The sequence below is a fragment of the Hippichthys cyanospilos genome, chromosome 2 (genome assembly GCF_059441005.1).
Source record: "Hippichthys cyanospilos isolate Australia breed blue-spotted pipefish chromosome 2, RoL_Hcya_1.0, whole genome shotgun sequence".
In the NCBI taxonomy this organism is placed as follows: Eukaryota; Metazoa; Chordata; class Actinopteri; order Syngnathiformes; family Syngnathidae; genus Hippichthys; species Hippichthys cyanospilos.
This window is the reverse complement of record NC_142370.1, coordinates 18,198,168-18,216,321: the sequence shown is the minus strand read 5'-3', so window position 1 is coordinate 18,216,321 and position 18,154 is coordinate 18,198,168. Positions and strand designations below refer to the sequence as shown.

Sequence of the window (18,154 nt, the reverse complement as noted above, 5' to 3'; positions counted from 1 at the left end):
GTCGGCTATAGCCAAGAAACAGGATGGGGGTGTCGCCATGGAGATGCAACCACTAAAGAGCGCAGAGGGCGGGGAAGTAGAGGACAGAGAGAAGAAGAAGACCAATGTACCAAAAAAGGAGAAGAGCGTCCTCCAGGGCAAGCTCACCAAACTTGCGGTTCAAATTGGAAAAGCGGGTACGGACCACTTTCAAGTCTCTGGTGAAATTAAATGAGTGGCGAGAGGAGAGGAGTAGTTTATCCCCCCCCCCCCCCCCTCCCACACACTGTTAAATTTGAAGAGTTTCTGCAACGTTAATCAGAAGACCAAATTTAGACGAATGGGGACCTGGCTTCCCTTTTGATCCCACAGTGTATAACCCTAACCCTCGATGCCTGTATTTTTAACATAATAAATTAAAAATATACCATAATAGACAGGCTAATGAACTAACCGTGAATTCTTTCATAGGTTTGGTGATGTCCGCAATCACTGTCATCATCCTGGTGCTCTACTTTGTGATTGATACCTTTGTTGTCGAAGGTTTGTGTGCGCGCATCCCGGCAATATTTACCGTCTTGTCGAACCAAACTTTAAAAGATGTTGTTACGTTCCACGTCTGGCAGGTCATGCGTGGGTCACAGAATGCACGCCGGTCTACATCCAATACTTTGTCAAGTTTTTCATCATTGGAGTCACTGTGTTGGTGGTGGCAGTCCCGGAAGGGTTACCGCTCGCTGTCACCATCTCGCTGGCTTACTCCGTCAAGGTAGGCTGCGTTCTCATTCTACGATTGCGAAAACGCCACTTGTTATATGATTTAGGGCCATTGGAGGTAGGCTGTCAATAAAAATGAATTGTTTCAATAAATAGGCTGAATGAGTTTTTGACTGACAATCAATGACATATACAGTTCATTAAAAATATCACTACCCGTTTTAGGCAAATGACAGTTATCTCACTAAACTCAATCTGTTCTTCATGTCCTTGTGTTTCGTAGAAAATGATGAAGGACAACAACCTTGTCCGCCACCTGGATGCGTGTGAGACAATGGGAAATGCCACAGCCATCTGTTCTGACAAGACAGGCACGCTCACCACAAACCGAATGACTGTGGTGCAGGCTTATGTGGGTGAGTACTCAGATATTCCATTTAAAATGAGCTTGTGTTGCATACAGTAAGTTGCGTTTGCAAGTTCTTCCCGAGCGTCTTTCTGGCCGCTTTTGTCACATCTGACATTCCAAAAACGTGTAGGTTTGGCTCCACCTCACATTGAGCGATGCACCAGAACTCCGCTCGACACTTGCGCAGTGCATGGAATGTTGCCAGATTTCTCGAGCGGCAGACTCTGGGCCACTGGTTTTGTTTGTTTGGTCTTATTGCTTACAATAATTAAGAAGCTGAAATACGGTATCACCGTTGCTGGTGAGCGACAGTATTTTTCTAAACGTTTCATGGGCTTCACATGTGGTCATTGAGTGCTACACAGTGCCCACGGGTGCCACATTGGTACAGGCTTTCCCTTCCCATCTCAGGTGGCTTCAGGCAGTAGGAGGGGGACACCCTGAACTGCTTGCCAGCCAATCGCAGGACCGTAAAAAACAAAGTGGTGCTATATGTACTGTTTTGTGTACATTTCATTGACTGAACACTTTAAAATACCTTCATCTTTTGTACTTATCACAAGTAACTGGAATGACATCTTTCTTTTGTCCCTTCTAAGTTTACTGTGCTTCGTTATGGATACGTAGAGGGGGTTGTTCGGCAATGCAGAAGTAAACGGTCATTGGATAATCTCTGGGGGGTTTTTAGCCCACCAATGAGACGCCAGTGTCTCTCAAAGTCCATTTGCAACGGGCTGGGCCGGGTGTTTGGTTTACATGATAATAGAATAATCTGTCTGAGGCGGAATCTCTTTGATTGACAGATTTATCATACGGTCCAAAAAAGGGAGTACATTGTCTCATTGTGGCCTATGAAAACATTGATACAGTCTATACAACAACAAAAAATGACTTCAGTCTTTTATTTGATTTAACAGATGCCGTTGTAACCGTTTACCTTGTGCCACATTTGAGACAAGTCCCGAATTGTGGTCACAGCCTTTTATCTTCAACCGTCACGAGGAATGGTGCTGTTTTCTTTCTTCAATTGCCAAATAATTAGAAAAATAAAAACGAAATAAAATATTATCCATCCTGTCCATCGTAGACATGCTCAAACGAAGGGTGTTAGGGTATAGCTCGCTAAAACAGCGTCTGATTTGCTATCATTCAGTTCAGCTGCCTTAGCAGCAAGGTGCTTTGCATTGATGTGGTAGGTTGAACTTGAACTGCTTCTGTGGAAAGGAACCTCCTTACAATGAAAGCATATCACTCTTTCATTATCAAAAGTGTCCTCGGGGAGTTTTTTAAAGTCATATTTACCGTTCGTCGAATGGACAACTCTCCCACGTTCGTTCACGTTCATGTCTTCCTTTCAACGCATGTGATTCAAATGATCAGCTCAGCAGCAAGCTCAGCAAAATCCCGATAACGATCCCGATCATTTCAATCGTGTGCGTTAAAGGATGGGAGCATCAAAAACATGCAGGATAGCAGCCCTCGCGGACCAAGTTTGGACACCCATGATCTAAAGCACAGGTGTCAAAGTCAAGGCCCGGGGGCCAGATCCCGCCCGCCACTCCACTTTCTGTGGCCCTTGAAATGCTGATTTGACTTCAGGTTTCTGACTAAAATATCAAAATTGCAAGTTGTCTTTAACTTTCAAAAATTTGGGGGAAGAAAAACAAACATTTTCTTATCCTCCAAATCTCTTTTGAACAGTTTTTGCCGGCTTCTGATATCAAATTTTGGTAAATGTGTGACCAACACACTTAAAATGTATTTGAATTCACAGTCATTCCGGCCCTCTGACAGAAACTATCACTACAATGCGGCCCGAAATAAAAATTTGTTTGACACCACTGATCTAAAGCATATGCCCCACATCCTGTATATGTCTTAATAGGGATGGTCTAGGCACAAGGGGGGGCAATATCCAATTTAACATGACCAGTAACCGTTTGACTTGTATCTTGATTACATTTTGTGTGCTTCTAACAGTAAATGCAATCTCTGCATGAACATCTTCAGTAATGCTAACGTATGTAGGAGCAACTACTAACCGTTTACGTTCACCTCCATCAACTTTGCACCAATGCTCGGATGTCATGTAGGCTATATTGTGCTCATCAAATGCCATGCATTGTTAGCTATTGAGATGTATTCATGTGTCGTCGCCCAGGTGACGTCCACCACCGCTTGATTCCGGATCCTGGACAGGTTAACCCCCGGACATTGGATCTGTTAGTCAATGCCATCTCAATCAACAGTGCCTACACCTCCAAGATCTTAGTGAGTCACATACGGATGTCATTGCTTTGATGAAAAAAAAAAAAAAAAAAAAAAATTGCTTTTCTCATTCCGACCATTTTAAACGCAAATTTCCTCCGCTTGCATTTCATTTGCCTTCATTAGCCACCTGACGTGGAGGGAGGTCTGGCAAAGCAGGTGGGCAACAAGACGGAGTGCGGCCTGCTGGGATTTGTATTAGACCTTCAACAAGACTATACTCCCGTCAGAGAGCAGATCCCTGAGGAGAGACTCTACAAAGTAAGGATGACTATATCTCCCACGGCAGCCATCTTTACCTGCTTACATAGCAAAAATCTCGTGGTCATGATAATGCGGAAAATGACTCACGGCTGTGAGTAAATACTGGAACGGTGTCAGCTTTGTGACTCACCCTACAGAGATTCGGGCTCTCCACACTCTTGCACGGGATAAACATTTGAACCTAAATTGTTTCTTTGGAAATCAGACAAATATTTAGCAGTAATACTTGGTAAGTAGCATTTTGAACTGTGATTTAAGAAAAATAAATGATTTTTTCCGCGCCACGCTACGATTATTATTATTCATTTTGGAATCTTTGATGCCTTTTTGTCATGTTTGCACGATAATTTGGATTGGAAATAGCCAGGATTCATTTTTATAGCTATTTTTCATTGGCTATTTTTCATCACGCGTGACCTGAGTAGACCCAACGCTCTGATAACATTTATGCTATTCATGATAATAATCTTCATTTTCTCCCAGGTCTATACCTTTAACTCGGTGCGTAAATCCATGAGCACGGTGATAAAGCTGCCAGATGGTTCTTTCCGTCTTTACAGTAAGGGTGCCTCAGAGATCATGCTGAAAAAGTGAGTGGAAGGAAAGAAAAGAACTCGGGCCGGGAAATGTGTGATATTGATTCATATTTGTCAATAAACACATACGTTTGATAATATTCTTTCTTTCCCCAGGTGTTCTTATATCCTTGATGCAAATGGAGAACCTCGAAGTTTCCGCCCACGAGACAGAGATGAGATGGTCAAACAGGTGAATCGAATGATTATTCAAATATCCTCCATTTACTTTGTTAAAAGCAAATGCCACATCTTAAAAAGGTATTTACTCCTGCCAAGGTTCCAATGGGCAAAACAATGAAATCAATAGTTTATCAAAAGATACCCAAAATCTTATTTAATGTCAATTTAAGACATTGGAGTGTGACTCACATAAACAAACACTTTAAATGAAATACATTAAATGATTATTTCATTAAAATTTATCACACGTTAGTTAAATAAAATGTAATTGTAATGTTTTTTCAGTGATGTACCTGCTGTGAAATATTTTTCTCATCCTCGCATCCCCTGCCCCGAATTTGCGTCACTATTGACAATCCCATCACAATACCATCTGTATAAAACCTCTGTGACTACTGTGGTACTAAAATTGCTTCCTTTTACAAAATGCATTGCTGGTAATTTGAAAAGTAAACGTTTCTGTTTATGTGACCAACACGCAACCTTTGTATATGCAGTTGAACAAGCGTATTATAATTATTATTTTTATTTTTTTTTTTTGAAGTTGTACCAGAAAAAGGTTGGTGGCATGGTGCCAGACTAGTTAGAAAATCATTTTCACGTGGAGAGGTCATGGATTTGCTTCTGGCTCACTTTTGGAGCTTGCATGTTCTCCTCGTGCCTTTGTGGGCTTTTCTTCGGGCACAAAACATGCGTGGTAGCTATATTGGACACTCTAAATTGTCCTTAAGTTGACTGTATACTCTCTTTACTTTCATTGTACAGCAGATAAATAATAAAACTGGGAATTTGAACTGCTAAGTGTGTTTGTGTGGGCAAAAGGTTGTGTGTCTTTGTGTGCCCTGCAATTGGCTGGCAACCGGTTCAGGGTGCATCCCACCCGCTGCCCGAAGACGGCTGGGATGGGCTCCGACATACCCGCGACCCCTGTGCAGTCAAGATGAAGGATGGATGGATTAAAAAAAAAAAAAGAATCAATTTACACTATCCCATTCCTGCAGAAGTCGAAAGGTCTTACACCCTCAGAATTGCCTTCACATACCCGCAGAGGTACACATACATAGCCATTTTGAAATGTTTGCATAATTTTTAAAATTGCCTCAAGGATTTTGCCTTGATGTTAAATTTTAAATGTATTTAAAAATCTCATGTACCTCGCTGGAGTGCCTTCATGTACCCTCAGGTGTACATGTATTCTCATTTGAGAACCACTGAGATAATAAAAATGCATCTAAATAAAGCTTTACACAATAAGTTAGATACCAAATTGATTAGACAAACTATTAAGATTAACTTTTAAAACACTGTAACATTAGACAGTCGAAACATTTAATTGAGTCGTTCTTCATGCATGCCACAGCTTGAGACTCTCTGACATAGGACTTTACTTCAACTTGACCCGTATGCAAAATCCTCAATGTATTTATCCATATCCGAAACGTCAACAATATTGTACTCACACTAGATGCTTGTAACCAGAGATGGGCAGTTAAAAAATAAATGACAGACTAAGACCGGCGAAACAGTAGATTTGATCTGCCATTTTAATCTTCATAGTGTACATCTTGCTCAACACATTCATTCTACAGGCAAGTAAAAAGCAGTGTTAGAATGAAGTATTTAAGAGATTTTTGTGTCGTTTTGCTTTTTAGATATGATTTGAATGAATAAATGGCTTGCACATTGAACAAAGCATTCTGGGATGCCTGGGAGGTGATGGCATTCAAGAAACCAATGGGCACATCCATCGCATACTGGTTGATTGGCTCATTGGGTGTTTGGGTGTTAGAAGTTTGAATATTTGCCCCCAAATTCTTGTGAATTAATCTTAACAAAACCTTGCTTTTTACTTGAGTGACAGATGGCATATGTTCACAGGTGTATTTTATTTTATGCACCCGTTTGTTTTGGAAAGATTGGCTCCAGAGGTTGCAGACATTCAAACACCATGATGTGTACACTACCGAGTCCGCAGGAATATTCCAGTCTACTGCCAGGGCAACACATAGCAACAACCTATAGTATATGTGCGTTGGTTTAGTGAGGTCTCTTATAAGCTTGTCTACCTTATTAGGATAATTGAGTGATTGAAGGTTTGGCGTTGGCTTTTGGTTTAAGCTGATGGAGGTTTGATTGTTGTTTTCTTGGGCAAGGTTTTGTTGTTGTTGTTTTGTTTCGTTTATTTTGAGGAGGAGATGGGGTAGGACGGATTGACTTCAAAGACACCCAGCACAGGTACAAGCCTATGAAATTTCATTTGCCACTTTTGTTATCCTGACTGCACAACTGCCAGTTCAGTCAAAAGTATTCAGCAGCAGAGAGCAAGTATTTGCTCCACTAACAGCTGAGATTATGCATCAGTGTGAGCAAGTCCTCCCTTGATTGACAGGCTGGTTGACCTGCCTCACGGCAACTTCAGCTTACGCCATGAGAAAAAGAGCTCTTGTCCTTACACTACTGTATTCCGGCTCACTTATTCTGCTTGCATTGTGGCAGCTTTCTGCCACGCCAGCTCTTCATCTTCTGCTGTCTGTGCTTGTTCTCAGCGTTGTCAGAAATTATACCAGCAAAACTGCTGAAAATCTCACCAGACAATTAACTTCCAATTGCAAGACCGTTTCAGACGTTTTTCATTGTTTCTTCTTTTTTATGCGGTCAGCATAAAAACACATTTGAATTGATCAATTTCATCTTTTATGATCATTTTACCAAACAGGTGATCGAGCCAATGGCATGTGAGGGCCTGAGGACCATCTGCATTGCTTATCGGGACTTGCCTTCCAATCCGGAGCCCGACTGGGAAAATGAGGCAGAAATTGTGACAGAGTTGACCTGTATCACTGTGGTTGGCATTGAGGATCCGGTTCGCCCTGAGGTAGGAGTGTGCCAAAGTCCACCATCCATAATGTAGTAGGCGAATAAATCGAGTTTTGTATTTATTTATTTATTTTTACAAAAGATAGTCTCATCATGTTTCTGCGTGAACACATTTTCCTAAGGTTCCCGAGGCCATCCGAAAGTGTCAGCGTGCGGGCATCACTGTGCGGATGGTGACTGGTGATAACATTAACACAGCCAGGGCTATTGCTGCCAAATGTGGAATCATCCACCCCGGGGATGATTTTATCTGTCTAGAGGGCAAAGACTTCAATCGGCGAATCAGAAATGAGAAAGGAGAGGTGAGTCGGGGTCACCGGGGTGGACTCGTTCGTCTGCATTTATGCATTCTGTATTTATTCCGATTCAACTTATTCTATTTTTCAATATGGTCAAGGCCGTGGAGAGAAAACGTTTTTCTTTGGGGAGGGACAAAAAAAAAAAATCTAAGATGCATATTGTTGCACGTTCCCCATGTTACATGTTACCCGTGTTTCTGTCCTTTCTCTGGTTGTCTCCCACATTCCCAAAACAGACTCGGAGAAGGCAAAAGTTCTCCAGTTTGGCCGTATTTTGTCCTGGGCAGTTGACATATATCAAATGTATTTATTGGCCTGCCTGTTTGCAGCGTTGCCTTTCCGTGTAACTGGCCCATGGTATAAAAAAGGCTGGCTACCACTATGCTGAAAAAAATATCAATGGCATCGAGCAGGGGGGTTGAACCCAGTTTAATCCTGGGCCAAACTGTACCTCTAGTTATTGTTGGAAAGCCACTACGATTGTGAAGCCAAATCAATTTTAGATATGATTTACCTAGTTTTGAGATCAGACTCCTGTAAAAACTGTTCCAAAGAGGGGTTGGTCACCAAAAATTGGTTGTTGCCCCGCCCCCCCAATATTTTTTTTTTTTTTTAAAGTTGAAAACAACTTGCAGTTTTAGTTATTTTAGTTAGAACTTTGAAGTCAGGATTAGCATTTCGGTAGCCACATGAAATGAAGTGACGGATTTGGCCTTGAATTTGAAACCTGTGTCATTGAGTCATTAACTCCGACTCAACTTTCAGCTCATTAAAATTGACTACAAGAAATCGTTTAACCCCACTGTCCCAATGCAAACCTTGCGCACTGCCACACAGCTGTCATTTAGCAAATAATACAGTGCAGCTATTGACTACTTTAAGAGGAAAAAAAAGGCCAGGATTTCCATCTATGGAATAATAATATTTCCCAAAGCCTAAATGCGTATAAGCTAAGAAGAGTGCTTAATGGGCTGAAGAGCTTCTCATCACGACAGTGTACGTGCACTTCTCCATGCACAACCTGCTGTGTGAGAACCATCATTTATTTTTTTATATAGCCTATATATTTATTTACATGTATTACATTTTATATTTTTACTGTATATTTTTAATTATATATTACCTGTAAACTAGAATTTCGGAATCTGCTAATTACCAGTGTATGAAGAGAGCGATCCGTTGAATCATTTCGCACCGTTTCTCATCTGCATGCAGATTGAGCAGGAGCGAATCGATAAAATCTGGCCCAAACTACGTGTGTTAGCTCGGTCTTCGCCAACAGACAAACATACCCTCGTAAAAGGTGAGTTCCAGTTTGATCGACCTCGACACACACCTTTGCGTTCGCACGCACTCTCGCACTTAACGCCGGTCTCCCTGCGTTCCCGGTAGGCATCATTGACAGTAGCATCGTAGAACAGAGGCAAGTGGTTGCTGTGACAGGCGATGGAACCAATGACGGACCAGCTTTGAAGAAGGCTGACGTCGGCTTTGCTATGGTAAAACAGTTTTATTTCCTTCATTTTTCTAGTATCGATTCTATTATTCACAAATGTGTCTCTAATGAAGGCTATCAACAATCAAGGTATCGATATTTCATTGGAGTGTGAGTTTTCTGTAGTAACGAATTCATCAGTTGTCTTTTTTCACCTCTTCGTATCAACCCTCTTGCAACTTGTACAAACAAAAGTGGACAAATACGCTGCTTCATGAAAGGATGTTCCCTGTACATTGAATACACAAAGACAAATTGACAAATGATATTTTAAATGAGACTGCTTTTTGCAGTGTAGTCAAAAGCAGTTTTGCCTCAGTGACGCCATTACAAACAGTGTTGGGAGTAATGCATTACAAAATAATGTAAGTACTGCAATGCACTTCTTTTTGCTGTAACGCGGCAGTGTAATATATTACACACACACAAATAGCAATATTGTACTCGTTACAAATGAGAATAGCGGCCTGCATCACAATTCGCGTTTAACCTGAAAGTGAGGGGTGCCACTTCGACCTCAAGAGGTCGGGATATGCTGTCGCTTTCGCAGTGGATTCAGCAGCATTTGGAAACCTTGTCAGCAAGATCCCTGTCGCAACTCACAAGAGTGACAAGTGAAGCTAAGCCTAATATTCACTGTACAGTTGCTACTAATAATAGTCTATAAATAGTTCTGGTCAATGCGTACCAAGATGAAGCATAGAAAACTCACGTTAGCCTGTACGTTAAACACCTTAACAATGATGTAGGCTAGCTGCTAACGTTAACCCAAAAGAAACCATCTATTTTGGAAACATGTCTCTCTAACCTAGCCGACTCAAACTTGAATTTGAATTTTAACATTGAAATTGTCAAATGCACTAAATACTTTTGCCTACGGCATAAACAAGGCATCACTACGCTGTGAATAAAGGGATTAAAATACAATACAAAGAGTTTGTATCTTGTCTTCAAAGGTTTACAATACAGTACAGATGCAATGATTTGTACTGCTTTTAGGCTTACCAACCTTTCACTGGATGTGTAATGAGCTACATTTGGAATGGCAAATCCATATTTCCAGTTATGGTGGTGAGAGTAATATCAAAGTAATGCAATAGCAGTGTAACGCGTGACATTTCAAACGTAACTAATTACGTTGAAATGACAGTAATAAGTTATAAGTAATACATTAGAGTTTTGAAGTAACTTGCCCAATACTGATCATAAATAATGCATGTTGAAAATATTAGTCAGAGTAGCGTGCGTTTGCCTTTGACCACATTTTTTACTCATGCCAACTGCTAAGACTCGGAGGAGAACAACGTAGCACTGAGGCGGTAACTCTCCGTAATGATTAGAATGCTTGAACGCTCCCGTGATTCACGCCGTGACTCGGTGCGCCGTCGCAAACCCTTGTCAGGGCATCGCCGGGACAGACGTGGCCAAAGAGGCTTCTGACATCATCTTGACCGACGACAACTTCAGTAGCATTGTGAAGGCGGTGATGTGGGGACGCAACGTCTACGACAGCATTTCCAAGTTCCTGCAGTTCCAGCTCACGGTCAACGTAGTGGCGGTCATCGTCGCCTTCACCGGGGCCTGCATCACTCAGGTACACCATGATTTTCACATCCGAGTCATACAAAATCACACCTGCGAAATACAGCTTGTGAAATAGGTACTATAAATCGGTACTATACACGACGTGCATTATTTTGCCAATTTATGGAGCATTAGCAGCTTGCGACTATTCTGTGAGACCGTGTTAAACGCTGGCAGCACGCACTGTAGAATAAAATGTCCGCGTAATTGAGTCGTTTTATTTGACTTTTTTTTTATTGTTTTTAGAAGTTACTTTTACTGTCAGGCAGAGCAGGAACAAGCAGTACAGGGCATTAAGAAGCATGGCATTCTCCTGTGTACCAAAAAATTGCCATAAAAGCAAGATCTGATGCTGCGCAGGGACCAGACATCTTATGGCGCTCTAATCTCCCAAGATCTCATATTATCCAATGCTTATTTGGCTCCACTCATTGCTTTAATGCGGATTCTTTTCACTGATGTCAAGGGGGCTTTCGCTAACGATTCGATTTAGAATCAGTTATCTTATCTGTTAGCCCTCGATCGACGAGTCTCGCAAATAAGTAAAAAAAAATTGGCTAACTTTAGTCATAAAAAGAGGAAAAATGTCAATTTAGTAAAGGTGGACAGCGGCCAAACGTTTCTTAATAACAACATTGAAGCAGAAATTTCTGTCGGCCAATTTTTGCGGTCAACTTAGTCCACAATGAAGATGCGACCCCTCGCCCACACCCTCCCTTCTAATCCTGTCATGTTTTAAATGAATCGTGATCAGTTGACTTTGTCCCTTCTCAGGACTCTCCCCTGAAGGCAGTGCAGATGTTATGGGTGAACCTCATCATGGACACGTTTGCCTCCTTGGCTTTGGCCACTGAACCGCCCACAGAGGCCCTGTTGCTACGGAAACCTTACGGTCGCAACAACCCGCTCATTTCTCTCACAATGATGAAAAACATCCTGGGCCATGGAGTATACCAACTGGTCATCATCTTCACCCTGCTTTTCATAGGTGTGTGGACACATACAGAGGTTCAAAGGGAGGAAATGCATTCAATGCAAGGTGCACTGTGAGATGCAATGCTTGATCACCGGTCATGAATAGAATATCATTTTGGAGGGCTTTCATGGGGGCTCTGAATTTCATTGAGCTCTTGATGTTTCACCATTTTAATCAGGAATTATACATTTCTACTCAATGCATTTTCAAATGTATATATCTTTGACTAACTTTCTTCTGCACAACATATGACTCAAAATCTTCAACAAAAAACAATAACACACTCTTATTTCTCTTTGGAAAAGAGTACATTTGAATATTCATTATGATGGGATTTAAGCATTAGCAATATCATTTAGGGTTAAAGCGCCTTTATACATCAGGGAATTACTACTTCAAGAACATCAAATGATTAAAGTATTTGCACTTGCTGTTCATTTTCTGCTAGGGTTAGGTTGGTTAAGTTGACTTTTCTTCCGCATCCCTGTAGTTTTTCCTGCCATTGCTCTTGTGTTCATACTTGCGCAAGGTTTTTTTGTTTCTTTCAAATGGGGTACAAGTAACCCTGGAGGGATGCGCTTGAGATTTAAACAAGGTTCCAAAAATGTAATTGCCGTGACAGGAACCGCACAGTTTCTTTTTGTTCAAATCAATTGAAGCATGAAATCACTTAATGCTAAATTTATAGCGAGTTATAGTAACTCCTTTGTAAAACACGGTTATTTTTGTTAAGTTTCAATGACAATATTGAGACTTGCCAAAAACAAAACAGATGATGTTACAGTATATGATCTGTCTTTTTGAAGTCCTGAATAAAATATGCCAAGAGGTACCGCCACTAATGTGGCTCAGAAATGATTAAATCAGAGATGATAGGCACATCCCTCTGTTTAAAATACATCCAAATAATGCTTTGTGCTGGTTAGGGGGTACTTGTATGAAAGAAAAAAAAAACATTTACCATCAATTTACAGGGTCTACATCACCCAAAAGGTTTGAGAACCACCGTCCTAGCCAACTCGACGGGCAACTGATCTCTTCTTCTCTTCCCTCACCTGCTCCCAGGCGAGCGCATGTTCAACATCGACAGCGGGCGCAACGCTCCACTCCACTCGCCTCCGTCTGAGCACTACACCATCATCTTCAACACCTTTGTCCTCATGCAGCTGTTCAATGAGATCAACGCACGGAAGATCCACGGGGAGAGGAACGTCTTTGATGGCATATTTTCCAACCCCATCTTCTGTTCCATCGTTCTGGGGACCTTCGCGGTACAGGTAAGGCAATTAATCCCTTTCTGGATTCGTCTTGCGGAGCTTGCTAGGTTGGCTTTTTAGCGAAAAGCTAAAAGTTATTAGAATAAAATAGAATTGCGCGTATTCCATTGGAGGGTTGTAGGAAATCGATAGATGCAGCTCAAGAGATTTTCTTTTTTCCACATATTTTTATTGAATACAACAAACACACACATACAATACACAAAAAAGCCTTACAAGACATTGATCAATTTGTTTTTCACAAGGAGCCGCAATCGAAATGTAATCATAACAATAATACAGTTGAAAGTAACACCCAATAGTTGTGACATTAATGTTCCCACATCCTGACTTTCTATTGAACATCCCTGAGGTACGAGAGCAACGGATGCCAAATTTGTCCAAAGCAATCCAGATTAGCCTGAATTGCATTTGTGATTTTCTCAAGGCGAAGCATGTTTGTGAGCTCTGCCAGCCACTTTTGCAATGCTGGAACATCTTTACCCTTCCATTGCCGCAATATAAGTTTCTTTGCAATGATCAGTGCATCCGACAAGAAGCGTTTTTGAGCAGGCCTTAGCCTCTTTGCCTCATTTGAAGTCCCGTAAATGATCTGCATTGGATTTGGAGCTATTTGGACGTCCAGGACACCCAATAAAAATGAAAAAAATGTCAGTCCAAAAATTTGGGGAGTTTTGGACAGAGCGCAAAACTATGCAGTAAATTTCCATTTTGTAGCGAGCATTTTTCGCATGGGGAAGAGCAGTCAGAAAAAAAATTGTGAAACTTTTCCCTCGAGTAATGTAGCTTATGTATGACTTTGTACTGGGTGAGACAATGATGAGCATCAACAGAAACATCGAGGTACCCTATAAGTACAAGTGTTTCGATTTACCGATTCCCAATTCTCTCCATAAATTGAAAGGAGGGAAAGAAGGACGGGTTGCATGAAAGAGGCATACATAATGACAAGGTTCTGAGCTCGAAGCATTTCCTTGTTTGTTCCCAAATCCGTATTGTGCTCCGGATCACTGGGCTGTTGTTATAGTGTGCTGTTGTCAGATGGCTGGGAGATAGTATCACTCCCCCCACAGAATAGGAATAGGGGTGACATTGCTCCCCCGCCATCTATAGGCCCAAGCGGTGCTGCCTCTTCCAGCAATACAGCTAAAGCACATACATTTTCCGCCCAGTGGTAATGTATGAGGTTCGGTAGTGCCCGGCCCCCAACAGATTTGCGCTTGCATTCTGTCCAACCCGGAAACTCCGAACTTTGAGTCATTTATTTATTGGAAAACATCCAATTCAATACCCTTTGCTGCATCCACTTTATTTTGTGGCGTAGCTTTTTAACAAGCTGTTAGTTAGTGTATCAAAACAAACAAACAAAAACAGTGAACGGTGCTTCACACAGAAGAAAAAGGAACGTGATCATTTGCTGGAACAGCCACTTGACGCACCCACTTAAGTTACCTCACCTTAATGTTTGCTGAGTGTTCATGGTGAAAAAGACAATTGTTGCAAAGAGCGCCATACTGACAAGTTAGCTCATCAATAAATCATTCGTCCGGGCGACGTGCGTCATTGAAAAAGGTTTCACGCCCCACATGTCTCAACCAAATGAAATAAAGACGGGCAAGTATAGGAATATTGTGAGTACACAGAAAAGAGCAGACGAAAAGCTGAAGACAAAGCAAAGCGCTTCGGTGCTTATTGGCTCTCCAAGGCAAACGACAAGAACTGCGAGAGAGTGGGTGCTTGGCGGCGGTGATTTCTTGTGACAGAGTAGCGGGGTTTTGAGAGAAACATCACTGTTGTAGACAGAAGGATGCTTGAGAGAGGTCGATTGAGATAACAGAGAAGGACGCGCCTCTTTGCAGAAAGTTATCGTGATCTAATTTAGAGGACGCATTACTATCAACAATATTGTCTCTCACAGGCCAGGTAGTCTGCTTGCTATGAGTTTAACATCCATTTGATGCAGCCAAAGAACATATAAGAACACCATTGCTGTTTCATTTGCTGTTGATCAATGCTAAACGCACAGCGACCTTGCCAGCATATATTTTTTTTTTAATTTCAGGTTAAAGAATTGAAAACATTGGGGTAAAATGAAGTATTGCTGCTCTCTGCCAGAATGAGGAGGCAAGAGTCTGTCTTTTCACATCGAGTCATTATCAGTCGAGCGGTGAAATCTTGTTATTCACAGTACATTACATGTGACAATTATGGCACTTTCTTTCTCGTCAGCCCTTATATTATGACACGGTTGAGCATGTGCACCTTGTCTCATAGATATTATTTCATATATATATATATATATATATATATATATATATATATATATATATATATATATATATATATATATATATATATATATATATATATATATATACATTTTTTAATGGTTTAATTGTGAAAACCACAGATAATTTAAAAAAACACAGATCACAGATCTTGAAAAAAAGATTTGCTTTTGATTATTAACAAACAAACAAAAAAAACTTCTTTGAACAATAAACACAAAAAGATTTTCAACAGACAATCATGGTGATGCAGGTGACAACTTGGAGTGATTAATGGTACAATTAATTTAGCTCGTCATTGAGTCATTCCCTCAATCTCTAACGGTCTTCGGTTAGTAGGAGCAAAACATTCAAAAACGCACAAAGAAATCTAGCCCTAAATGAACAATTGAAAAAAAACCTGCACAAAGAAATCTAGCCCTAAATGAACAATTGAATAAAAACCTGCTGTATTTACTTGAGGGTGCTTTGTGAGTGAAAAATATATAAAATACATTTAAAAAATAGTCCAAAACCTTGAAGGGGGAAATATAATTTATGCATTGCACTGCTCTGTATATGCACTTATAAAAATACTGGATGTTTGAAAAATGTTGACATTATTTCAAAGTCTTATAAAGATTCTCAGACAAATGATCCAAAACAATTTTTACAAAAAAAAGGTGTACAGTATTTTGATCGTTTTGGGGTAATTTTCTTCCACATCATTCCTGGCAGTGGGATAACTTTGACATGTTGTCACCATCTGGGTGAATTTTCAGCTCCCTAGCGTCATCTTTCAAAGTTTTCCCTTTGATGTGAAATGCCTTTGGTGTTAAGATCAAGGAATTGGACAAAATTGTCACACAAGGGTTTTCTTGTTTAGAAGAAGGCTTGAAATAAGCAGTTTTGCGTAGCTGTTTGCCATGCAAATTTTGGATTCTGTGCCTCACGAAATCACATGGAATCGCTATACGGAGACTCGAGTGTCCGCCGACGGACCCAAATGGTCTTTGAACGACAGTTGATTTCTGTTCAAGATTGCCAGGTTGTGTGCAAAGTAGATTTGGACACAAAAAAGAAAAATGCCGGTTGTGTCACAGGCGCGGCGCATAATGAATACTGCGATTTGCCAAGTTTTGTGAAAACGGTAATAAAAACTATCTCCGTCAGATGGTGTCAAACGATGTAAAAATGTTTGGAAAACCTATTTAACCCGAGACACGCGAGTTTTGCGTCAACACTACAGTTGCTGATGCTGTTGGTCATATGGTCAAGTCCTTATTTGTGTGCTGTGGATCATGTGTCTCTCTCTCTCTCTCTCTCTCTCTCTCTCTCTCTCTCTCTCTCTCTCTCTCTCTCTCTCTCTCTTTGCTGCAGATTGTGATTGTGCAATGGGGAGGGAAGCCATTCAGCTGCGCCCCACTCAACGTCGAGCAGTGGCTCTGGTGTCTGTTTGTGGGAGTTGGAGAGCTGCTGTGGGGTCAGGTAAGTACCTCTTCAGCTCAATGAGTGCGAAACATGCTTACTGAGAGGGGGCCGTCCACTCGGGATTCCCCCCCGAGGTCCATGACGACATCCCACGCAAATACCAGATGGCATTGTCGCGTTGAAAATCCCCGGCGTCGACACGTAACAAACCTGACGTCCAGGTGATCGCCACCGTCCCGGCGGAGCGGCTGCCGTGCCTGAAGGAAGCGGGTCTCGGTCTGGAGCCCGGGGAGGAGGAAGGGGAGGAGCTTGCAGAGGACGAAGAGGAGATCGACTGCGCCGAGAGAGAGCTGCGTCGCGGACAGATCCTTTGGTTCCGAGGTCTCAACCGCATACAGACTCAGGTACGGTATGCTTGACGAGACCGGAAGCCAAAAGCCAAGATTCGGTGCCTTCTATATTTTGCTCTTGTTGTGCTATGAGCTGTACCTCTAATATGTGCTTGTCTCCTACACAGCCAAGGCCATATTCTTTTCTGACTTTTGCTTTGATCCTCTTGCACCGTTAAAGGGGTGGTGTGTCAGATCCACTGCAGCATGAGACAGGCAAATGGGTGTGTGTGTGTGTGTGTGTGTGTGTGTGCATGCACACATGGATTACAAGGTTCCACTAAGACAGTCCTTCTCAAAAAGAGGGGGTGATGCGATGCCCAGAAGGCGCGTATGATGCCAGGGAACAGGCTTTGCTTTTGCCTCTTGAAGTTTAACTGCACATCCACGGCATCAGGTGCTCAGCGTTCACTTTCAAAGTCTTTGCAGGAGTTAAATGTTTTTGAATAGCTGTCATAAGTATTTTTTTTTCTAAATCACATGAATGATTGTGAAAAAAAAAAAATCTGCACAATGTGTTCTCCGTATTTCTTAAGGTTAAACGATATTGGTGCCTCGGTGTTAAAGTTCCGGATCAATTTTCAAGTTTTAATATTTATTGAGTTGATTTTTTTCCCAGCGTCAAATGGTTCACTTGGTCGAAAATGTTTGTTATTTAAATAAGGGTAGACACTTTTTATTTCACACACTTTGATGTACTTTTTCAGTTTCGGGCTAACCTGTAAACTGTATAAATCCTGCACAAAGCAAACATTTGTTAACAGCTGATTTATATCGTTCGTTTGTTAATGTTAAAAGGATATGATTTGGGGTATATTTTTACAATTTTTAGAGATAACAATTTTAGTTATAGTCACTGCGGTGAGTGTGTATGTGTGTGTGTGTGTGTGTGTGTTGGGGGGGGGGGGGGGGTCTGCATTAAGAAGATCGACAATAGTGATCCATTCTTTTCACTTCATTTTAGGTAGTGAAGATAAATGCAGTACTTGTTACATTTTTATGTGCAGTTCATGTTTACCTATCACTGGTGTCGATGGGGGTCCCATATCTATTATAGATTCTTTTTGGGGAAAATATTATATTCAACAAAATGTGACATATGAGGTTTTGGCCCAACTTTAATTTTAGTACGAGAAGAAACTATTTTTCATATTAATTTGTCAA

At 41.2% G+C, this 18,154-nt stretch overlaps 1 protein-coding gene across 6 annotated transcripts in view; it reads left to right on the top strand.

Moving 5' to 3' along the window:
- The window catches only part of atp2b3b (ATPase plasma membrane Ca2+ transporting 3b), a 54,878-nt gene that overhangs the window by 23,568 nt on the left and 13,156 nt on the right, over positions 1–18,154 (top strand). For all 6 annotated transcript variants that reach the window (XM_088408733.1, XM_088408732.1, XM_088408734.1 and 3 more), the window contains 17 exons: positions 12–176; positions 451–522; positions 606–748; positions 980–1,112; positions 3,267–3,376; positions 3,500–3,634; positions 4,121–4,227; positions 4,330–4,405; positions 7,112–7,270; positions 7,395–7,574; positions 8,787–8,874; positions 8,964–9,070; positions 10,469–10,660; positions 11,425–11,638; positions 12,692–12,903; positions 16,551–16,658; positions 16,823–17,005. In XM_088408733.1, the coding sequence (XP_088264859.1) occupies positions 12–176; positions 451–522; positions 606–748; positions 980–1,112; positions 3,267–3,376; positions 3,500–3,634; positions 4,121–4,227; positions 4,330–4,405; positions 7,112–7,270; positions 7,395–7,574; positions 8,787–8,874; positions 8,964–9,070; positions 10,469–10,660; positions 11,425–11,638; positions 12,692–12,903; positions 16,551–16,658; positions 16,823–17,005 (2,384 nt within the window). The remainder of the gene's footprint in view (positions 1–11; positions 177–450; positions 523–605; positions 749–979; positions 1,113–3,266; positions 3,377–3,499; positions 3,635–4,120; positions 4,228–4,329; positions 4,406–7,111; positions 7,271–7,394; positions 7,575–8,786; positions 8,875–8,963; positions 9,071–10,468; positions 10,661–11,424; positions 11,639–12,691; positions 12,904–16,550; positions 16,659–16,822; positions 17,006–18,154) is intronic.